Source organism: Sorex fumeus, unplaced genomic scaffold (assembly GCF_029834395.1).
Source record: "Sorex fumeus unplaced genomic scaffold, SorFum_2.1 ptg000034l, whole genome shotgun sequence".
In the NCBI taxonomy this organism is placed as follows: domain Eukaryota; kingdom Metazoa; phylum Chordata; class Mammalia; order Eulipotyphla; family Soricidae; genus Sorex; species Sorex fumeus.
This window is the reverse complement of record NW_026606091.1, coordinates 6,616,586-6,641,404: the sequence shown is the minus strand read 5'-3', so window position 1 is coordinate 6,641,404 and position 24,819 is coordinate 6,616,586. Positions and strand designations below refer to the sequence as shown.

Below are 24,819 nucleotides of genomic sequence, written 5' to 3'. Positions count from 1 at the left end.
TATGTTTATTTTGTAAATCTTTATCGTGCATCTTTAATGTTTAAAAATACCTGCAGGATTTATTTTCCTTTTAGACATAGTCAGGTCTTTATATTAATTTCCCTAGGAGTTGATAAGTTGTTATAAATAGATGAGTACATACTATCTGACTTTTAGGAGTTAACATTTAGACTACTGAGTCAACTTTACATTTTCTTAGAACTGAATATTTTTCTTTCTTCTGGTGTATTTAGGAAAAAAGTTTACATGTAGCACTTTTTAAGTGTTAGAGCAAAAACTCATGTCAGATATTGCATGTTATATCTGAAAGCATCATAGGGAAGAATTTCCTAGGCAGGCCTCTGTTCTCTTTGCCCATGTGCCATCCGTGATTGTAGTGCTGCTTAGAGTATGCCTAAGAGTGCTTCTATCTGTGTGTCTAGAGAGGGGTTAGTGCAGGGTGTCATTTGGTTCCTGACAGTGGAACAGTGTAGTTGACTCTTAGCTCTGCTATCCAATGACATGCAGTGGCTGAGAGTTTGAAGCTGATGGTTGGGTCTCCAGTGCTGCCTGCACACCTGACAGGCAGCTGTTAAACCGAGCAAAGGCAAGCTCAGGGAGTCACAATCTATGCATAAATGATAGGGGTATCTGTGCAGAAGGTGCGAAAGAAGCTCTGACCCCCTCCCTCCCCCAGATCTCCCCCTTCCCAAATGAAATGCACTGTTCAGTCAGCTTCTTAACTACACCACACTCCTGCTACTGGCTGCCAAGAGGCTCAAAAAATCCACCTTCACTTTTCAGTCAGAAGAGGCAGAAGTGGATGTGAGAGAAAGAGAGACACAGAGAGACAGAGAGCCAAAGAGGGCAAGAGACTTGACTCTAAGAGACTCCTGTACTGACAACTCCATGCAGTTCGGAACCAGAACGACTACGGCTGAACCAGGGTTCATGGGGACATGGCAAAACGCTGATACTAACCTCTTATTCAGAATGTCCCAACAGGTAAGTTACTTTCATTTTTTTTTAAAAGAAACCTTTGTTGTATGCACTTTCGTTTCTGTTATTTTTCTGTTTAAAATTTTTTTGATCACTTCATAGTTATGCTCTGTTTTGTCATAACAGTGTTACTGGAATGTGCAGGGTTACTTCATGGTTTCCCCAAGGGCTCCTTAAAAGAAAAAGGGGAAAGGATACCGAAGTAAAAGAAAGCAAAGGCATTTGAAAGTTTCACAGTACAGCCTAGGACCTGGGAAAAATTGAACTTACTTGTTTTCTGTTAATTTTTTGTTTGTTTTTTAAAAGCTACCACCCAGCAAATGTGTCTTTCCGTCTGTATTAATCACTTCATCGGCGAAGTGTTGGCTATCTCAGAGTAGCTTCTGCAGTCAGTCAAAACGTTGGGGCCCCTGAGCACAGCCGACTGACTTCACAGGGCTAGGAGCAGCTCGACCAGACCAGAGGCAGGGAGGCTGTGCTGAGATCTTTGCAGACGCCGAAGGGTTGCAGAGGAGGCAGTGTGAGTGGCAGGCTGTGTTAGGTACTGGTCAGTCCAGGCTCCTTTGCCCGTTAGCCGCTTGTCCGCTGCTCCCTCTGTCTCTTCGCTTGCCCTGCACTCCCCGCCGGCACCGGTTCCGTCAGAGTCGCCTGCCGCTGGCGCACTCACGCTCAGGCGCAGCCACGGAGCCCTCCACAGAGCCGCTCCTCTGTCCGGCAGCGGTGGAGTCTCAGGGTGTGCTGGCTGTGCCCGGAATGCCGATGTGTTAGCGTGAGACCAGCGGCAACTGATAATTAATCATCGGAGCCAGCGGCTCGTACCATGCGCTCGGTGATACGCACCCTGTGCGCCCGGCTCCTCTTGCACAATTGCTGGCTCAGCGGCTCCGAGAGGGAGAGAGGAAGAGAGGAAGCTAAGGGAAACAACCCAGAAACTTTCATCTTGGACTGTGCTCAAGCGAGGGAGGGAAGTTCCCTGGTGCCTCCCTGCTAGACACGTCTTGCTTTTCAAAAACCTACACCAAACCCACACAAAGCAAGAGTTAGTATTATCCACACATCACAAAAGTGTTATCCATATACTTGGATTTTAAGCAGATGGTTGTTAAGATAGTCACATTGTTTCAATTATTTAAAAAATATGTTGCAACTGCTTTTTTAGAAACCTGGCTTGCTTGTAAAAGTTCTTGAGAATAAAATACTTTATTCAAGTAATCAGATTTTTAAGGCATTTTTAACAAAAGAAAGAAAATTTGCCAGAGCTTAAACCTTTAACGCATATAGAAATACATCTGCAAAAAGTATTCTGCAGAAGGCAGAATTTGATAGCATTTAGTTAGCTAACAGTTTAATGTAGTACTAGAGAAGATCAACACATTTGAATAAGGTATATTTTGTCATATCCTGTAGAGGGACCCTGATTACTGCTGATACAGTAAGCTAGGGTTTAAGTGCAATCAACATAAACCCAGTAAGCAACTCTTTATGTGCAATTTCCCATTCTTTCAAGTTAAAAAGTTCATTTCCTTCCAGAAGTAATCCTTGTCATTGCAGAGTGATTTTCAGAGGTGTGTTTCTGAAGGCGTTTCCCTGACTGAATGACTTTCTTCATGGTTTGAGAGCATTGAGTGTATTTTTACCCATCTTAAGACCAAATAACTTGTACTGCACTTTGAAAATTGGATGTCACGTTCAGGGTTTTCCTTGAGTTAGTGGAGAGATAGAGAATGGTGTGTGTGTGTGTGTGTGTGTGTGTGTGTGTGTGTGTGTGTGTGTATTGGCATGGAAATTGGCTTAGGTCTCCCTCTAGCTAGAAAAGAGTTAATAAAACCAGATAGAGATAATGATCAATTGATAAATGGCTATTGAACCACATAGATGGTGTTAGATTGCTTCTTTGGCACTAGCATCATTTCAAGTAGATTTGAATCTAAGCAGACTAAGTCATGGAAAACATTTTAACTTAAAAGAAAATAACAGTAAATTATATAAATGATTAATAAGAATTAGAAAATAATTTGAGATTGCTTATGGAGAGAAACTTGTATAACTAAGCTATCATGATGTTTCTGATTCAGTCATTAGATTTGTGGGTATTTTTATGAATTTCTGTGCATATACATATATATATAATGCCTTTGTGAATATCAGTGGCAATGTGAAGAGGGTGAAATAATTTTTGTGAATAGGTACTGTTATAAACTAATATCAGCTGTACTTGTTTACTAAATGGAATAGTACAATAAGGGAGAAAATAGCAATAAATATGTCATTGAAACTATTTCTTACATTTTCTTTAATATTTGATTTTGATGTAATTTATGACTGTTCTCCTTTTTCCTTTTTTCTCTCATGATTACTAAATGTTTGCCTCTTGTGCATTTTATGAAAGCATGTATGAAAAGGTATAAATTAATACTTTTTTTCCTTTCAGGATTCTATTTGGGTTTGTCTAAATATTGGCTAACTCATTCATACTGTAAATATACTGCATGTGCTATACATAGTTAATATGTTTATTTTCCTTTCCTATATAGTTTATCAACAATGCTAATGCTCAGAGTGTGTGCATGTGTGTATGTGTGAGAAAGACACTTTCGTTGAAATGTTATCTCTTGAAATCAACAGTTAATAGGAATACTAGCATATACACTAAGCCAGCTTTTGTCTTACTTAAGGTAAAAGTTTATTCACTTTAATCATGCTTGCACAGTTATGTATATTTCATGCTAAGTCAAAAAGAGCTTTTTCTATATTATGATTAATATCTAAAATGAAATTGATTTAGCACATAAGCTGAATTAAATTGAGTATAAATTTTGATTTTAAAGTCTTTAAATATCAGGAAAAACTTCCTATTAGGTTTCAGAACCGAGTTATATAGAATTTGCCATCAGTATTATTTAACTACAACCAAACTTTCAGTGGGAAATATATTATGACTATAAAAATTTTGTAAACTAGGTTTTTGTTTTCTATAGCTAAGTTAAAAAATAAAGATATAAAAAACATTTTTTCTGAATAAAGCAGATTCTGCTTGTTTGTAAATCTTTCAATATATAATACTGACCAAAAGACATCTAGTTTATCCCAATCTCACATCAGTTGAAATGTGGAGGAATTATATTTTCCTGAAGTGAAAGGTAGGACAATTTGCATTTTTCTGCCTCTACGTTTTCTTCCACATGCAAGTATGATTTTTTTCCCAAAAGGTTAGTTTTCCCCATACAGTTAGATAGACATTTGATAACCTTAAAGGGCATGACTCCTGACTTTTGGAAAGGGAGTTGTTCTTTGCGTCACTTTGATCAGTGACAGGTCGAGAATGACCAGAAACCTTTTGCTCATCTTTGTTAATCTGCTAGAGTTCAGAACATCATTTTGCCTATTTCAGCCTAATGAACTATAAAGTCTTTTTGTAATTAAAAAAATCATTTATTTAAAAACTGAGTTTGTTACCATTATGTAAATATTTAGTGTATTTGAGAAAAAAATTGTACCTATCCCCAAGGAATGCAGTAGTCTAAATACATGTGAAATCTTTCAATAAATGAAACCATAACAGGTGAATGACTATAACACATTTTACACATTACTGGAGATATTTTACTGTTTATTATTGGTAAGGTATATTTAACCTGTTTCAGATGTAGATCCCTTAATAAGGTCTCCTTTCAGACATAAGTGAAGTACTAAGTTAGAATTATAAATGACTCTGCATCATTATGTGGTAATTTAGGATTCACCCAATGATGTAACAAAATTAACAACATAATTTCATTGTGAAACTGTTTCTTATTAAAGAACAACTGTCTGACATTCTCTTACAGTTGCTTTATTTAACTTCCTGCAAATATTATTAGTAGTGACATTTTTCTATTGTGCATTAGATTCTCTCATTAGCATGATGTGTTAGTTATCACCAGAGAAATCATTTCCTAGATAGGTGAGGGGCAAAACAAGAAAGCTAAAAATTAAATCAACGATTTACATTAATACAGAACGTCTGCTCACTGGAGATATGACAGAGTAAATCAAACTTTCTTACTAATATAAAGTCTAGCACATTTCAGAGAAATGATAAATAAATCATGGAAATATATAACATTGCTGAAATTCATTTAAAAGCATGTTCAATATGAGTTTTCTCCCAGTAGTTTTAGTTCTTTTTATTCATGTAGTCAAATAGTTTCAGTTTGTTAAATCTATATTTTAAATTAGAAATGATTGACTTCTTTATCACCTCCTTCAAATAATTTGAATGTTTATTTGCTAGCAGTTTAAAAGACATATATACAACTTTTCTTACAAGTCAGTTGCCTCATACTGCATATTATGGTTTCATCGTTCTTTATTGTTGGTACAACAGATTTTTTGTTTTTAACTCAATCTCATTCATGTAGATATTCCTTTTAATATGGGATATATATCTTTATTTAGTAAAAGTCTTGAATAAAATAGTTAATAGCTAATGGTCTTTGAAAAGGAATTCTATTCCTAGGCATCATTTATCCCTAGATTTCTGCACTGCACTCTCTTCTCTTTTTACTCCCCTTCCTACAGTTTTATTTTTTGAAAATTATGTCTTGCTAAAAATTGATTAATTTGATCAAATATATGGTTTTAATATAAAGTAAATATTTATTTTATATTTGGAAACATGTACTTTCACCCTGTTGAATTACTAGGCTGTTATTTCTAATTTAATTCTTCTTTCTAATGTAAATAATACATTCAACTATACACCTATATCCAAATATAATTCTTAAAAAATCCATTCTGTTAACACTAAAATAAGATATATGGATAATTGTTAAAACACAAGCTGTAGCAGAGAAACAGCTACTTACCTATTGGCCTATACTTTGTGAATCTATATGTATCATCCACACTTAAAAGATAAAAAAGATATTCTTTGATTTGTAATATGTTCTGAAATTAGGAGGTGATGTATTTAGATTAGTGTACATATTACTGCAAATAATGTATGCACCAGTACATTCTCATAGTCATATGTTGTGTATGTTAAAACCTGTGCACATACATAATTATCTCAGCACATTTTAAGTGAACATGAACATAGTAGGTGATCATTTTGGAATTATTTATCTCATATTTCTTCATTTGTAACCTGGCACTCTGTGTAATTTGTAAAGTCCTTGGCTGAAGTGAAACAAAAAACCACAGTTGAAAATATATCCCTTAAAGGTATAGGTATCTTATCTATAATTGTAGTTATTTTTAATAATTATATTTATGCATATGTCTTCACATTCACTGATAAATCCAATTATTCATGCATGGTTTTATGGAAATCTGATTAATGTAGTGACGGGACAGATTTGGGCTACCACAGCAGCACATCCTCCCACTCCTGTGTCAGGGTTAAGAGCCTAAGCAAATCCTCCCTAACTAATTAGATGCTGAGTAAGGCATCTTTGAGAAGTTGGGGCAAATGTGAATGGGTCACAGCCAAAGCAAGGATTGCAAGGACTCCAGTGATAGTGAAAGCATTCAAGTTTGCCAGGTCGTTGTGACACAGGGAGCTGATTCCAAAGGAACAGACCGTTACAGATATCTAGCTGGCGTCATCCACTTCAATGAAAAACAAAATTCTAATGCTTCTCTCTCTACCTCATAGCGTTACACACTTGAAGAAAGTTACACTGGCCATTTGCCCTTACCAAGCTGTGAAAGCTTTTGTGAGGATTTGCCTTATAAACATGAATAGCTAAATTACTTTGTACAGCCAAAAAGATATCTTCTGAATTTGATAATGTGGATTAGAATATATATGAACAGAAGGAATGAGAGAAGAGATAAGAATGCACTTTTAGCGTGTCTCCATAACTTGGATAATAGTGATTGGGTTGATATGGAATTTGCTCCTTTTTTCCCCTCTCATAGGAATACTGCCAGGGAACTCGCTAGTAGTGGGGAGAGCAGAGTGAATCATGGGATGACTCTTTCAGAGGGAGAAATTTTCTCTGGAACTCCTTGCTTGTCATTGCCCAAAGAACATGAGATATAATGGTTCCAAGATTTCCTTTCACATGAGGTTTGGGGCTTGGTTTGTTATGTGAACATGAAGATTTCTTTCGTCCATGAAAATATTATACCTTTAGTGGCATGTTTTTGTTGCTACATAACCACCCATGCCTAGGCCTTGGTTAAAGATTTTGAGGAATCATAGGAAATGATTGATTTTACCCCTATATGCCAAAGCTGATGCCATCGTATTCCCTGCAACACAGCTGGCTTCCACATTTTGCTTGCTGATCCTCCTGGACTGAAGGGCCAGGAGAGGGAGAGGGAGAAAAAAGTAATCAAAGACCTTTTCAGGGAACTCTGACAGCTAGTTTTTAGCTTCATAGAAATAAAGGAAATGAGGCATAATTCAGAAATAAGAGATTTTCTATCCTGAAATACAATAAAACATTGTGTAAGAGAGAGAATTTTTTAAATTTAAGACGAACTAGTAAATAATAATCATGTAAAAACAATGAGGTTAAAATGCCCACATTCTGAATAACTCAGGCTCCAAGAAGTTTTAATATGTGTAGATGGCATTCCAAAAACAATGCCTGAGGCTGTGACATCCACAGTACCTGGATCTTTCTGTGCGTGATCTGTACTGCTTTCTTGCTCCCCAGGTTTAAAAGAAAGTTTAGAGAATAGGAAAAATAAAAGTATTGATTTTTTTTTAATTCATACATTCCCTTAGGAAGCTTCGCAAATTTCATAGTGTACATTCAAACCCTAAGGTTAAAAATTTATGACTGGAATTCATTTGGGTGAGGACCATGTGCAATGTCATTTTGCCCAAAGACTCCATTATGTTTCATGCCATAAAGTCAGAGATCAGGAGTAGAGAGAAAGCACTGTATCGTTTTTTCACTTAAAGAATCTTCCTCAATAGAAATGATTATGGAAAAATAAGCTGTCAGTCAGACTGGATAGCTTAGAAGTAAAATTCATAGCATATTAATCATTTCAATTAAAAAAGAATTGACTCTTTATCAACAACTTTCTTTAGTTTTTCTTTAATAAACCTGTAAGTTTTTCATTTCTCTTCTTTAATTGAAAATAATCCTGAACCAGTAGGAAGGTATACTTGTTGAAATGTTGACTCTCTTGGCCATCTCTGACATTTTATTTACCTCGTGTTTTTGGACTGAATTTTATTTTGCTTTTGTTTATAGCATTTGTGTGTTAAGAATGGTTGATTTATATCTCACAACTGTTCGGTTGGCACCAAGTTACTTAAAGACCAAATACGTGGTTAGTTTGTTTAAAATTTTTTATTCCTACTAACTTAATTTCTTTCTTACTTTAATATCCATGCACCTGATATTTCTGTCTTTGAATTTTCTTTTGAGAGTCTTTTTTTCCCAGTATGAAGGAATTAATTGAAGTGAAACTAAATATAACAGTAATTTGAATGAGGCACCTTTTTTGCCAATAAATTGTTCCTTTAATATAGGTAAAGGGGTGGCACCTTCAGCACAGATGCGTTCATCTGTGCATAGGTGCTGACAGGAGGACTATCCAGAGTTTCGCTATGTAAGACTTCTTTAAGGAAGGACCTGATAAAAACCTGGATGTCTTGCCTAAGCTTATCATTCAAAGGTGTTGAAAGGCAGCTCAATTTGATTCTTAGCTTGAGTTATAAAGTACTTAGGTAAAAAGAGATTTAGCTTTTCTGTTTTCTGTTTTCCTTTCTTTGTTAAAAAAAACACACACATTTTCATTACAGTTAGATTTATATTTACATGAGAATATTTCCTGAAACAAAATATAAGGTTTTTCTTCAGTATCATGAAGGTGTGACTGAGGTATACTGGTTAGCTAACTTAAACATTAAAAACTGAATTGAATTGCTCAGTTATTAATGGATGATGTTATGAAATTGAAAACATTATAGATAACATGAGAAAAATTTACTGTTATTTTGTGTATATAAATTTTAAACTCATTATCTAACAAGGCAGAGAGAATTAAAATTGAAATGATTAAATGAATATACTATATTTGAAAAACATAGCTAGTAATATTGTACTTGATAGTTTATGTGGGACTGTCATGAATTTTCCCACTTTATTAAGATGTGTTTTGTGATTGTTTTAAGACAGTTCTTTAATACTTACACTTGATCAGACTGCCTGAAGTTGGGGTTTGAAAAGAAAAATTTCAGGATAACGAAGAGTTTATTAGCCAAAAAAGCATTACTTTCCGCAAAATTGAAATGAAAAGAGAAATTCCACTGGTAATATTTTAATTATTTTTTGCCCTGAAATTTCAACAACAAAGATTTTGTTGTTTTTAGTTATTACAGTGGCTCTGAGGAATATTTAATCAGACATAGGTAAGAAAAGCTGCCCATGATTATGCTCTCTAGCCAGTGCCAAAAGGCAGTGGACATGATAGGGGAACTTCTTATAAGAAATGGAACTATGAGAATAAGCATAAGCATCATAAGTAAGCATCTTCATTAAAATTGTTTCTTCAGTGAGAATGCCTACAAATATCATTTCCCTCATGTCAGAACCTAAACACAAGTCAGCTAGGTTATCTTTTACTATTATTAATTGTATACACACACACACACACACACACACACACACACAAATTCTCTTAGGTGTATATATTAGCACACTACCAGAAAATTCCAAGATCAAACACCAGTCTGTACTTTGTGAACTTACTTTTTTTCTAGGGATAATATTAAAACTTGAATATTTTTATACAATAGTGCATTTATACCTGTACACAAACATGCTAAAAGTTCTCATCTATCTGTTAAATGATTTATTTCTAAATCTGTTGAGTGTAAGAAACTGTGTCAAATGCTGACTATCTGGATAGCTTACTCTTAAAAAGAAGTCTCTTGTATTAGGAATCTTATTTTAATGAGATTCTTATTATACTTACTAACCTCTTTGTAGTTGCATATACTTTTGAGTCAATCTCAGCTGAAATTATTCACTGAAAAATAGCTGAATTGTGAATTTTGTCACTTCTCACTTTCAACTATGGTTCTTAAGTAGTTAAAATAGAGTAAAAATTCTAAGATGAGATTATTTGACTCAAACTTTGAATAATTCAGTTACATTCCTGGTCATTGTTATTTTCAGGGGGTGCCTTCTGAAGGGCCCTGATGTGCTGGAAATTGAACCTGGCTCTGGCATCCAAAGCATGTTTTCCAGTCTTTTGAGCTCTTGGTTTTCTGATTTTTCCCCCGCCCCCTCTTGGGAAATGTTGAAAACTAATCCCGGGGCTGAATAAATTATAAAATTACCAGGCTGGAGAGATTCTACAGGGCTTACATGAGGATGACCCTGGCTCAATCCCCAGCTCTGTGTAGACTCTGCCAAGCACTTGCCATGAATGACCTCTGAGCAGAGCCAGGAACGGCCTCTGAGCACTTGCCCCTCCCCTACTTCCCTGTTACCAGTTTTATTATCTGCTGGTCAAAGACATGAATGAATATTTAATTTTTCTTCTATTTTTGACATGATAGATTAAGCAAAATGGTTAAATAGAAAGATGAATTCAACATCTGGGTCAGCTTGTTTCAGTAGCCACCAGCCTGGAACCTTGAACCCTGGCTTCATACAGGTGAGATGGTTCTTAAGTAGTTAAAATAGAGTAAGGTACAGGTAAAGGCCCTCCCGTTGATCGTCGATTTGCTCGAGCGGGCCCAGTAACGTCTCCATTGGAGAGTTTGTTGTTACTGTGTCTGGCATATCGAATACTCTCGGTAGCTTGCCAGGCTCTCCAAGAGGGGCGGAGGAATCGAACTCGGGTCGGCCATGTTGGCCGCTTGTAAGGCGAACGCCCTACCGCTGTGCTATCGCTCCAGCCCAAAATAGAGTAAAAATTCTAAGATGAGATTACAGATCTTGTGCATTTAATGATCCTTGCTTGCTTGTCACCTTGGTTTTTCATGCATCACTATTGTTCAGATAAAGGAGAAAGAAAGTATTTATAGACTATAGTGACCAATGAAAATGCAATGTTAAACTGTTGATAACAAGCACATCTCATATTCTGCATTCTGGGCCGCATTCATATATCAGTAATATATTCCAGGATTTCTTATAACCAGAGAAGCTTGGATATTCATTGTATTAAAAACATTCTTTTGTAAAAGTGAGAAATTGGTTATTTTAAGTAGTTATTTTTAAAAAAATGTTGGGACTAGAGTGTAGTACAGTGGGTAAGACATTTGACTTGCATGTGAATGACCCAAGTTTAGTTGCTTACACTGAAAACTATCAGGAGTGATCCCTTTGTGTAGAATCAGGAGTAGGCTCTGAGCACTGCCAGGTATGATTCAAAACAAATTCCCTCCCCCCCTTTTTTTCTTGGTTTTTGGGCCACACCTGGTGATGCTCAGGGATTATTTTTGCTCTGCAGTAAGGAATCCCTCCAGGCAATGCTTGGGACTATTTGGGATACTGGTGATTGAACCCAGGTCAGCTGTGTGAAAAACAAATGCCGTAGCCAGCCACTGTATTCTCTCTCCAGCCCCAAACTTTCTTTTCTTAATAAAATGACTGGTCTCTGCCTTCTGAGTAGTCTGATAGTCCAGGATTGTTATGTACCAGTATTCTTGTGTTTCTGGGTGCGTGTTCTCTCTCTCTCTCTCTCTCTCTCTCTCTCTCTCTCTTTCTCTCTCTCTCTCTCCCTCCCTCCCTCTCTCCCTCTCCCTCTCTCCCCCTTTCCCCCTCTCCCCCTTTCCCCCTCTCCCCCTCCATCCTTCTCTCTCCCCTCAAAATAAAGGCAGAACACAAAACTGAGGCTAGTTTGAGATTATCTTCTAGAAATCAGTGATGGAATTAGTAGGAAAGAAGGCAGTAAGTGCAATATCTTGATTGGTTTGAGAGCTACACCTACTGGTGCTCAGGGTTACCCATGGCTCTGCAGTCAGAGATCACTCTTGATAGGCTTGTGCTGGCCATATGCAGTGCTGGGGATCCAATCCAGTTTGTTCACATGGCAGGCAAGTGGCCTACACTCTTTTCTATCTCTCTAGCCCCTTGCAATACCTTAGTCCTAAAAGAAAGTAGGTGAAGTCAGACTAAAGACATTATCCTGGGGGCTGGAGCCATAGTACAGTGGGTAGGGCATTTACATTGCATGTGGCCAACCTGGGTTTGATTCCCAGTATCCCATATGGTTCCCTGAGCACAGACAGGAGTAACCTCTGTGCATTGCTGGGTGTGACCCAAAAAGCAAAAGCAAAAAAAAAGACATTAACCTAAGCTTAGTTTTTATCTTCAAGAATAAAGTTCAGGGGCCAAGGAGATAGCTCAGAGCTGGAGTATGTACCTTCCAATTGGAGACTCTACCTGTGATCTCTGTCATTGCATGGTCCTCTAAGCACAGAGTGGTCTAGGTGTCTTTCTGTACTACTGACCTGAGGAGTAATTGATCCATCAGCTCTGCCAGATATCTCAAGGTATAGCCCTCCTAATAACTGAGGCACTGCTTGGGAGCATGAACTGCTCCCCACTCCTCCCTTCCCCCCTCCATTTTTTAAAGCTCAAGCAAAAATAACAACAAATGTGCCTGCTCACTATATTTGCAATCTGTAGCCATTGTGTGAAGCTAGGGAGACAAGCTTAAAGGTTTAGTAAACATTGGTGGACGTTAATGTTTTTTTCTAACTTTTTTTCTCTAAAATTTTATAGGAAATCAAAACAAGCATAATGATTTACTTTTCTATATTTTTGTTTCAATTCTTTTACTTTCTACTAAATTTAAGTTTTCATTTTTCCCGAAGTCATACTTTTTTTTTTTTTTTGCTTTTTGGGTCACACCGGTGATGCACAGGGGTTAATCCTGACTCATGCACTCAGTAGTTACCCCTGTCAGTGCTCAGGGGACCATATGGGATGCTGAGAATCAAAACCGAGTTGGCCGCATGCAAAGCAAATGCCCTACCCACTGTGCTGTCGCTCCAACCCCCACCTGAAGTCATTCATTTAAAAAAGAATGAATTTAGTATGTGCCAAGATTTTTAATAGAAACTAATGTGAAAATGTATATGCATGCTAGCACATCAGATAGGATCTTCTCTTTCAAAAGCACCAAAGAGGTTTGGAGAGCAATTATAGGAAGTAAGGCATTTGTCACACACATAGCTGGACCTCATTCTATTCTTAGTGTTGCATGTTATCCCCTGAGCACTGCTGGGAATTATGTCTGAGCATTAAACCCATGGTTCAAACACCTTTCCCTCCAAACAAAGCACCTAAGAGATGGTTCCAGGGGCCAGAGATGTATCACAGTGAGTAAGGAGCTTGCCTAAGTGCAGAGTCAGGAGTAAGCCCCTGAGCACTTGGGGGCTGGCCACCACACCACGCACGTGGGTGTGGCCCCAAATAAAAAAAATTAAAAAGAGGTATTTCTAGAAAGAAGTGTTTCAGTGGTGGGGAGAGATAAATTCAAAACTGAGTTACAGATTTTCATTTCTGATTGCTCAAATTTCAGACATAATGATAAATGCTTCCTATAAAAATTATCATATTATTTTCTCGGTATGGAGCCTAAGTTTGTATTTACGGGGCTCATTTCTAAGACATTTTCTCTTCTCCTTTTCAGTGAGGTTAAGGAATGCAGTATGATTATTATGATTTTCTGAACTGTTTACTTAAAGTTGTTCAGGTTGTTAAAAATCAAGAGAATTTGAGGATTAAAGTCTTGATTGTGAAGTAAATTTGGCATATGTTCAAGGGTTCCTTTCTTAATGTGAAAATGGGAGAAAAATGCTTCTCTCTTAGGAAGGAAGCACCCAATTAAAAAATAATCTTTCAAGAATGTGGGCCAATGATGAAACATAATTTCAAAACTCAAATGTTGATTTAAATTTCATTCATTTTAATAACTTAGAGTATGATGGGTCATAGCCTATTTGGTACTTTTTTATATACTACATTGTACATCATAGTGCCTATTAATATAGTTGGATGAAGCAAAAATGTACTTTCCTTCCTTTGCCAAAAAAGGTACTTTTAATTTGTAAAATTCACTAATAGGTAGAAGTATTATGGTGTGTGTTAGAAAAAAATAACAAAGAGAAATACATTGTGATTTTAGTCACAGATCTTCTTTGAGGTAAAAGTTTTAAAGAAATATGCCTTGATTTTTGTGGTCATTTGAACTTTCAATAATATCTATTTAATGTAAGTATGGATGTCGACTTGTGATATACATGAGTAGTTGCTGTAATAATTAAAATTTTTACCATAAAAATAATATTCTATTTTCATAGTAGGGTCACTTATCACTTTAGTATAATATAATTATTTTAGAATGGAAGTACAAACGTGTTAACATGTGAAGGAATAAAATGGGTGTAGATCTTAATAATGGTTTTACATTATCTTTTATGGGCTACAAAGAATATGGTTAATTGAAAACCAGTGTAAATGCATTTTGAATTACTATATTTTTAAGATAAGATTATCCCTGATAAATAAGCCTTAAATATTTTTAACTACAAAAATTAGCTAACTTTCATTTATGTGTTCTTAATCAACTGTACTTTGAAATAAAATCTGCTACCCACCCAGCACCTAATGTTGTGAAATCCCATGAAATAATGTATGTAAAAAATTTGAATCTGTTCCTAAATACCTTTCTTATTTTCTTCCAAAACTGAACTTTCTTTAGAGCAATATTGCTTTTTAAAGATAGAAAGTTGCCATGTGAGGTAAGGTTTATTAAATAAATAAAGTGAATCTTATGGGGACTGTGGTGACAAGAAGCCTCTTATATTGACCACAGTGAGGTCACAGCTACATGCAACCTATTATTGCCAGGTGGGAATGTGGTTTCAGATCCTCTTTTCCTTTCTTTTTTAATGAGGCTCCAGAAATTTAGATTTTTATTTCAAATATCGTGATTTTAAAATATTGGCAACTTTTTCAAATATTTTTAAAACTGTGTGGTCCGAACAAAACTCATCTGCAGGCTATGTTCAACTTATTGGCTGCCAGATAGGAACCTCTGTTTTGGATATTTTAATGGATGAAGATAATAGTTTTATTGCATGCGATCAGTCATCCTGAAAATTCCCTATTGGAGTAAACCAAATTTTGCATTTTTTTTGTTCCTTTTTTTTTTTTGGAAGTAACACAGATTTTTTTATTTGAATTGTTTTTAGGAAGTGGGGGAGGGAGGGAAAAGTAAGAGTAGAGTAATGTGCTCAAGAGAAAATGTGTGCTTCTCCAAGGACTGAGAGAGCCCCTGTATGACCCCAGCTTTAGATATGGAAGCATGAAAGTCACATCTCATGAGGGGAGATGGATGTGCCACATGTGCTCAGTCATGTGGGCACAAGTTGCACTTGGGCTCAGGCAGCATATGCGGGCCAGTTTTTCTTCTTAAATAAAAAAAAACTAATATGTTTCTGGTGCTCATAGGTTTGATAGCTTCTATTCTTATGACCCATTTATAAAGGGGGAAAGCTACATGGGCAAAACAAAAAAATAGTAAAGAATTTTAACAAATATAAATGGGTAAAAATGTTAGACTATTGGGAAAGAAAAGGAGATTTGTAAATTCTGAAGGAATCCCGTGATTAGTGTTTTACCATTGTAGTAGTTGGAAAGCTGAATGTAACTGTAAAGGCTTTTCATCTCATCAGCAAATAGTGGATTCTTGGTCCTGAACCTTTGTGGGGCTGTTATATAATTTACCAGACAATTGATTATGATGTCATGAGGAGGAGATGGACCACTAGGGGAAAACTTCCCCATACTAATTTGTGCAAGGCCCATGTTTTATATAAAGCTTAATGAAAACATCATTTATATTGTATAAGATGAGGTTTTCAATGTGTATATTCTTTGAATGGGCTCTTTAAAAGAAATAATCTAGTTATAATTGAAATTCTCCAGGCAAATCAGATATCAACATTTTCAGCAGAACTGGTAATTAATTGGTTTGAATTTCAAATTGAAGGTCATCCTGTTATTGATTTTCGTGGGAACTGGAAACAAGAACATCTTGTTAAAATGATCAGCGAATGGGACCTAGATGTGCCTAACTCAATAAGTTTAGGGTCTTGTTAAACAGCATCAGTGGACAGTATCAGACACAAATAGAATGGATATAACACTCTTAGATGTAACATAATAAGTTGTTAGTTTGCTTCCAAAACTGCAGATAAGAGCTGAACTGGAGATTAATGGTTTATTTTGTGGTAATTCAGTTACTTCAAATCAAGTGACTGGTGCAACTTGTTAAGAAGCATCTATAAATGTTTCAGAACGCCTTTGTTGCACCATACTTAAGGAGTTCAGTGTCAACACAACTATGACCATTTTCTGAAAAATTACAACTAAGAATTAGATAAAAGTGTCTTTAATAAAAAAAGAAGTGAGCACTAAATAAAGAGGGTGATGAGTAATGAAGGATGAAAAAAAGGATGCCCTTTAAGGTGTTAATGATTTTATAAAATATTTGTTAGCAGGGCCTGAATGATAGTATAATGGATTAGACATTTTCTTTGCTCCCTGGCACCTCATATGGTTCATTGAGCCCTGGCAGGAGTGGTCCCTGAGTGTAGGGCCAGGAATAAGTCCTGAGCACCTTTGGGTGGGGCCCCAAAACCAAAACAAGTAAATCATAGGTAAATTACTTGTATGTTGTATTGGATAATTCTATTGTTTCACATGACAGGCCTTATTTTTAGATGGGGCGCTGCTCACTCAAGCAGTGCTCAGGTACTCCTAGCTAGGAGTGCTCTGTACTCCGAGCTCTGCTCAGAGATAATACCTGGTGGATTCAGGATACTATATGCAGTGCCAGCAATAGAACTCAGGTCAGCCATGTGCAAGGCAACCTGCTTACCTGCTGCATGATCTCCTTGGCTTCTGTGCCAGACTATTTTAAAGCAGTTATTTCTCCCCCGGCTGTGTTTATACTTTTTGAGACTGGTATAATGTGAAAATAACATGAACTAAGTGGGTGGCATACATTACTCTTTTCTAAATCAGAGTATTTTAATTTTAGCTGTGCTAAACAAGTTGAAAACTTTAATGCAGCTCCTTCTTATGGTTCAAAGTAAAATTTTTAATAAAAAAAAGAGGGGGCAAGGCTTCTTTTCTAAATACCCTGGAGCTGTGAATACAGCTATTTCCAGGTTGACATAGTTTTGTGTAGGCATGACAGTGGCACCAACCATCTACATTAAGCCTTAACATTCCAAAGAACCATTTCAAGTTTATTAGTAGCTTCAAAGCGTACTCATCCCTCAGAGAATATCAAGTTTAAGCATGTCACTGCCATAGTCACAGTTAACTTTCTTAAGTCAAAAAGGACCTTTCTTGAGTCAGAAACCTGTGATTTTCCGCTGGTGATTCTTGAAGTTTTTCAGTTCAGAGACATATTTCTGACTTACAGTTTCTCAGTTCAATGTAAAGGTATATTTCTGACTTACAGTTCCTGCCCTCTTGAATTTTATTGATTCATCATGTTAGCAATGGTTGGAAACTGTCCCCTCCCCCAATAAAGTAGGATTTGGCATAATTTGTTTTAAGCTTGGGTGATGTCAATATTCTATTTTATTCCTAAATTCAAGTCACTGATCCCATTTTACAAATTCCCAGCTAGATTTTCATTGCAGTACTTCAAAATGTAGCTGAGGGAGCAAATGCTGATTTTTGTTCTAAAATGTGAGAGTTTCTACACCATAGAAGCCAGTCTGATTTCATGGTATAACTACTTCTCTTAAAAAGTTTCCTTACTGCCCTGAAAGGACTACACTTTTGAAGATTCTAGTCTTTAGTTTCTGCCTCAATTAATAAACCATTTTTGTCTTCACCTTGCATCTTAGAGATGGAATTTGACTGACCAGTCAGCATTGCAAAGGTCACTCAAAAGCTATTGGCAGAATTCACTGCCCTTTGTTGCCCAGTAATAATAATGCTACTGTAGCAGTAAACTGAATGTATTACACTGAACTACTTTCACAGAATGCCAAATTATTTACTTCTTTAAAACAACTGATGTGGGCTGGGGATGTGATTTAGTGATAAAACATAACTTGCATGTGTGGCACCCTCCCTGCGTTGCTAGTATCACCACCATTGCCATCACCACACATTCAACCACAAACAATAGAATGCTCATTGATAAAAGGTCTTAATTGCATTTAAAAAAGAATCTTTATAATTCGTGTTATTATATATAGGCTTGTATCCATTGTATTGTTTTGCTTAAGAGAAAATACATGTAAATTGTATTCATGTTTTTGAGTTTTCATATTATCTGAAAAATCTTTCAACGAATTTTACTTATTTCTAAATTTGGGAAATTGGGGGCCACATTTGGCTGTGTCTCCAGGCCTCTTGAGGGTCAGTCCTGGCAGTGCTCGGGGGACTTTTTGGTGCCAGATATTTTATGCAAGGTAAGTGCCTTAACCTTTCTAGTAGTGCCTTAACCTTTCTCTCTGTCCCTTTTCCAACAAATTTCAAAATTGTAGACGTTCTCACAGCTTTTTCTATAGTTTTATCTTTTGTTAATATAACAATACTTATAATTATGTTTTGAGTTGGTTTTTAAGAAAACAAATCCTACACTTTTTTCATTTTTGTTTCTGAAGCCTCATTTTCTTTCATGTTTTCCCCTCAACTATAAAATAAACATTTTTTTATTTGGGCATGGGTTTTCTGGAGAGATAAAACAAGTATTATGCCTCTTTTCTTGCAATGTAGTTGATTCTAGCTCAGTTCCTGGCACCCCAGATCGTCCTCCAAGCACCATCAGGGATACCTGTAAGCACAGATCAAGAAATAGCTGCTGTGCACCTCAGGGTATGGCCTAGCCCCTTTTGTAAAAAATAACTTTATTTGGTTTCATGTTATAACTTTGAATATAGTGCAGAGTGGCTTCACCATTTACTTCACAGTTTACTTAGTATAAAACACTTAGGAGGATTTTAGAGGATTAATTAATAAATGATCAACTTTTTATTTGAAGCAGGAAACAGTACTTCAAATTGTTCTGTATTCTGCTTGCTTAAACTGGTTTTGTAGCACCATTACCATCTTGGTAAAATTTCTGGTAGACTGTAGTTTCTTTGTCTTGCTCTCATTGAGATATCAGTGAGTAAAGCGCTAAGATGCCACTCATTTTTACTAATTGTTTTCACTTGATTCATATATTTTTGACAGCTTTCCCCAAAATATGATTGGCTATATGAATTTCGCATTAATAAATAAGCACAATGTAAAGCAGAATATATTTCATCTCTCTTCAAAATAATGCATTAAATCACTGTTTAGTTTTGTTGTAGTAATTCATAAAAGGTGATTTAAAAAGGCGATTGAAAATTGAATAGCTAGCATTGAGTTGAGACTTGAACAATACTTGAAACCAAAGTAAATTGGCAGAGTTTTCTTGTTACAGTCTGTTCATAGCCTAAATATTTGTTTAAAAGGGGCTTTTAAAAAAAAACTTTGATGAATTTATTTTTGTATGATAATCGATTCATTTTGTTCATTTTTTTCTCGTTGACCTATTCTCCAGACCTTTGCAAAACTTTTCAAAGTAGATATAAATTCCGATTAAATTAGACCAGTTTAATACTGCAGCTAGCTGGGAATGGGATGAAACTGTTGGAAGTTAATATAACCCAAATCAGCCATAGCAGATAATTCCCCTGATCTTTGAAACAGCCCCCTTCCCCACCTCCACAATTAAATGGCCCTGTTGTTCTGGAGTTTCAAAAAGGCATTTAAGTTTCATTTTAAAAAAATGATCACCTTTTTGCAGTATTTTTTGCTCTTGCATTTCTTTTTTCTTTACTTGGCCACACAGCTGTCACTGGTATAAGAGAAAGGTGGGGGAGGGGAGGAAGAGGAAGCCCTGTTCAAATCTTGTCACGTAGCACTAATTCATCTGCTCTCATTAGAGGGAGCGAGGGACAGCAGTGATGGCCAAGAGCTGCACTCCACACATGACACACGAACAGTTTGGGGAATAGAAAATTGCTTTCTCAGGAAGCCCAGCCAATTAAGGACTTGACCATATTGAATGTCAAGTGTTAATTTAGGTTTTTCTTCATTTTCCCAGTAGTAATGCGGGTCCTGTGATGAGCAAATACATGTCAAGTAAAAGTTGATTGCATGAAGGACCTGGGTATTATATGTCACTGACAAGTCACAAATGTACTGAAGTCTTTTTAACCCCTTAGGTGAATGTGGTGGTGGAGGGGGAGGAGAAATGGGATTTAATGGTACCATAATGATTAGAATAGAGTTTATGTGTGAGTGCTTGGAGGGACAGATAGCAGTGGTAATTTATGCAAAAATAGGGCATAGGACAAACCCCTACATTCAGGGTACTGTGGGCCAGGTTGGGAGGGGGTGGTGTTAGAAAAACATGTATTATTTCCCATTGCAGACATGCTGTCCAAGATATGTATTGTCTCCTAATTTTTAATCTAGGTATTATCTTCACGAAAGCGGTGACATTCACTAAATAATTATGTTCTTTTGGACATTTTAACCCTTGGTTTAGTTAGCTATGTGATACCTTATTCTTCACTTACTGTTTATAACAGATATCTAAAAATTACTGGAATATTATGTCACAGAAAAGAGACAACATAAAAGATTGAAAGAATGTTTGTTTCTTGTCAGTAGTATCTTATGATAGTGTTTAGTAAATAGAAAGTGGTGGAAAGCCCATCATTGTCTTTTATTTCTTTTTGTGCCCAGATGTAGAAGGAAAGAGATTCAAGCTGCAGTGAATGAGGTAACTTTGCCTTTTGAAAAAATAAATGTTGAATGTTGCCCATCATGTATAGCATCTCATTTCCATTCATCAGCATTCATTTACATATGAATACCTCAAAAATAAAAATGTCTGTTTCTGTTGCAGTTGTACAGTAGCAAATAAAAATAACCCCAGTTTAAATTACTGTTTGTGTGCTATTTAAACAGTCTTTAAAGTGAGTCACAAAAGAGTTATGGTATACTTCTTTTTCCATATATATATTTATGTACATATACATATATATACACATATGCATATAAATGTAAAACTACCTTTCCCTTTAGTTTTTGGAAGGTGTGACATGCTCTTAATTAAAGCATCTTTTCAAAACTTAACCTTATAATCTGAAATTTCAATGTTACTGCCTTTTTAAATTTATATTAGTTCCACCTTGAAAACTGAAATGCTTCAACTTTGGCAGCAAAAAATACACACTTTCTGGCCTTCAGGTTAAAAATTGTGTTATCGTCATGTTACAAGTTAGCTAATTTCTTATGAAAGAACAATTAGGGGAAAATTTCAGGAATGTGATGATTCATAAAATAGGTTTTTCTTAAGAAAGAAATCCCTCTAATTAGGTTGCTGAATGTTGGGTTATAGTAGTTCTATAAATCATTCCTCCTTGTCTCAACACTAACAAAATAAAATAAGCATAGCCCTTTTGATATTTTGATAAGCTCTGCCTGTGGAAGTATAGTGGCATTTTGAGAGTACTGTCTAATTACAGTCCAATTGTTGGCAGCTTTTCTGGGTGTGCTAAGAGACTTAAGTAAGTTTCCTAAAGTAAATTCTGATGATGGCAGCTCAGGTTGCTGATTCAAGTTATTCCTTCTCTTTGTGTCACTTTTGACGGATGGTACCTAATGCAATCAACCACAGGCCAAGAAAGCCTTTTCTTTGGTTGTGTTAAAAACTGGACCAGGAGTTCCCCTCCTCCCTTGATCTCTCCATATTAGTTGCTCACTTCCTTCTGCCCCCCACCTCATCCAGTGCAGCAGCCCAAATAGAATAGCTAAAATAACTGCGGTACTTACTACCTACGACCAGCTTTTCCTAAACGTCCATTTCCCAGTAGTAAAGCCGAAGCTGCCTTCCTTTGCCTGCGTTTTTGATAAATTTAAGAAGTCAAATCGCTGACACAGATAGATAATCCGAGTGTATAGGGTGAAGAGTTATAAATTAACACATTATTCCCTCTTAATGTGAAATACTTGAGAATGCATTTTCTTAGTCCCTTGACATCTACCCAGTGAGGGCTCGCATTGTACTTTTCAAGTGGCATTGATTTGTTAAAGCGCTGAATTAGCATCTCTGGCCAGCTGCTTGATCCACGGTTGTGTTGTGGGACTCCAGTTCTTCCTCTTTCCCCCAGCCAGATCCCTTTTTCCCCCTTTACTTTTCCTTCATTTCATTTTGCTATCCCTCGTCACATACTTTTTCTCTCATACCCTTTTCCCTATTACTTTCCGTTTAGTCTTTTGTCTTCCTACAGCATCTTTTTCCTTCACTCTTTCATCTTTTTTTCTTGACTCTCTGTGTGTGTGTGTGTGTGTGTGTGTGTGTGTCTGAGTGTGTCTGAGTGTGTCTGGGATTAGCCCTCATTCTGGGTTAGTCTGTTTGACTACCTGTGTGTGGAGGGTAGTGGTGGTTGATTGAGCCAATCTTGTGACTCCCAAGTGGACTCTGTTGAAAAGAATAAATTAGCATTTGCATTTGAGTTTTTAGTAATAGGAGTGAGTGAGAAAAACCACATCTCCTATGCTTTCTAGAAAGTGAAAAAAAAAAGGTAATTTACATAGTGTTTAAACAAATTTTCATTTATCATGGTACAGTTTTATCATTATTAAATTAAATTCACTGATAGTAATAACTAGCTTGACTGTCTTACATGATGCTTTCTAAAATATATTAATATTTCTGCCAGTTTGTGTTTTATGCGTTTCTCATTTCATCGAGCTTGTTTTACATGACTTATTGTAGGTTTTGATATTTTGTTTCTTGTACTGTTACAATATATACATTTTCAGTTGTGGTATCTGCAACATCTGATTTTCTTACATATGATAAGTCACAACAGTGGATATTTAGATAATAAACTTGGTTCCCAATTTGTTTAAAAATCAAAGGAGATGGTTTGATAGCTTCTTCTAATGACTTATCTTGAAGTTTTCAAAGTGCTTTAAGAAGTACATCAAAACTGAGAGGGCACATGTGATATGCATATGTACAATCTTTTGCATTTTTCTTTTTTTTACAATCTTGGTCCAAGGTACCTTAGGAAAACTGTTAATTTGAGTCTGGATATAAGCAAAAACTTGTGTTTGTCTGAATTAAAATAGAAATTATTCTTTGTAATTTTAATCTCATAGTTTTATGTTGCTGTTTCCAATTTTATTTAGTTTCCCACCAGTGATAACAATTGAAATCTAAATACATGTTTTTGTTATTAAACATGTCTTGTTATGTTCTTTATAAATTAAACCTAATTCTATTTTAGCACTTATGCTTTTAAAATGAAAATTGGCTCAATCAATTAGGCTTTTATAATATTTGCTTTGTTGGATTGATTTCTCATTCTTTCCCTTCAATGTATTTTTTTTTCGGTTTGTTTTTGGTCTACATCCTGTGATTCTGAAGGTTGAGGATCCCTTTCTCTAGCACTCAGGGGACCATGTGCCTTCAGAAATTGAATCTGAGATTCCCACATGGAAAGCATGTGCTGCATGCAGCCCTTTGAGCTATGTCCCTGGCTTCTATAACTCTTTTTAAAAAATTAATTGCTGTCCGTTTAAGAATTAGCATGGCTTGGCTAAGGTGAAGGGATTAGAATGACTTTTCAAGGCATGATAATGTATGTCTGAAGGAAAGAGAAAGAAAAAAAAAAGTCTTAACTAGGGCTTAAGACTAATTCCAGCTACTAAGGATACAAAAATTACACTAAAGAAGACAGTTTGGTTTTATTTTATATGTGCATGTTAACTTGCTTAGAGATCATACTGTATTTTAGGGTATTTTCTTAGATGAAATAAGATGTACTTCATTTGTTACTGAGAAGGGGACATGATCTCACACTAAGATTAAATCTGGAACACCTTTTGCTTTTTGCAAGGATAATAACAACTCACCTGACTCTAGGTCAGGGTCAGAACCAGAATAAAGAAGTTTCTGCTTTTTAAAATTGCCTTTGACCATGGTAGAGAAGGGGACTACTTAGCCATTTGAAAGTGAAGATGCCCCATATGAAATTAGTTAAAATTATAGATAATCTAAGAAATTAAAAAGTTTCTAAGACATGCTTTAGTGTGGGGAAAAAAGTTGATAGTAAACCAAATTGGGAAGAAAATAATGGTGTGTGACAAATTATAAGAATACTGTTGTGATTGATTAAAAGGGCCAAATTAGTATCATGATAGAGTTAAAAGTTAAAACATTTAATGTGATTTAAATTTTATATGTGTTGTATGTTTAGTTGTTGCTTTTGTCAGTTATGGTCCTTGGTGGCAGTTGGCACAAATTTAGGAAAATAAATTGTTGCTGATTTGTTTTGTGATATATTGGCCACAGAAAATGGTTAGGTGTTAATGTTCTAGAATTTACCACATTCAGTATTTTTTTAATAATTCTCAGGAGAAATCAGAATTATTTCTGTTTTTGTATTTTGTAAGTCTAAATTAAATGTCACTTAAATGTGAAAGAACTGGCAGCTTTTGATAAGTAGTCCCCAAAGCAAACCATTTTGTCAGTAATCATAACCTAATTATGAATGCAAATGCAAAGTTTGTTTTTTACAAGTCCAACACAAACAAGGGGAAAATAAGAACATACCGCTCTACAATGCATGTAAAAAACAACTGCCATGTTTAAACATAAGATTTTCAGTGGTAGCAGTAACAAGAAAGAACTTTTGGCACGGGCCCAAGTCCTGTTGGGAGAGAGCAGCAAATGGCACACTCAGTGTGTGGCGCTGCAGAAGTTCCAGAGTGACACATGCACCACAAGCTGGTCACAATGTGAGGGGTCACAGGTCATGTTCAAGAGCAGGGTGTTGCT

The 24,819-nt window shown here is 36.0% G+C and overlaps 1 protein-coding gene across 1 annotated transcript in view; it reads left to right on the top strand.

Moving 5' to 3' along the window:
• The window catches only part of BNC2 (basonuclin zinc finger protein 2), a 492,884-nt gene that overhangs the window by 164,756 nt on the left and 303,309 nt on the right, over positions 1-24,819 (top strand). The window contains exon 2 of the mRNA XM_056117248.1: positions 784-984. Within this exon, the coding sequence (XP_055973223.1) occupies positions 784-984 (201 nt within the window). The remainder of the gene's footprint in view (positions 1-783; positions 985-24,819) is intronic.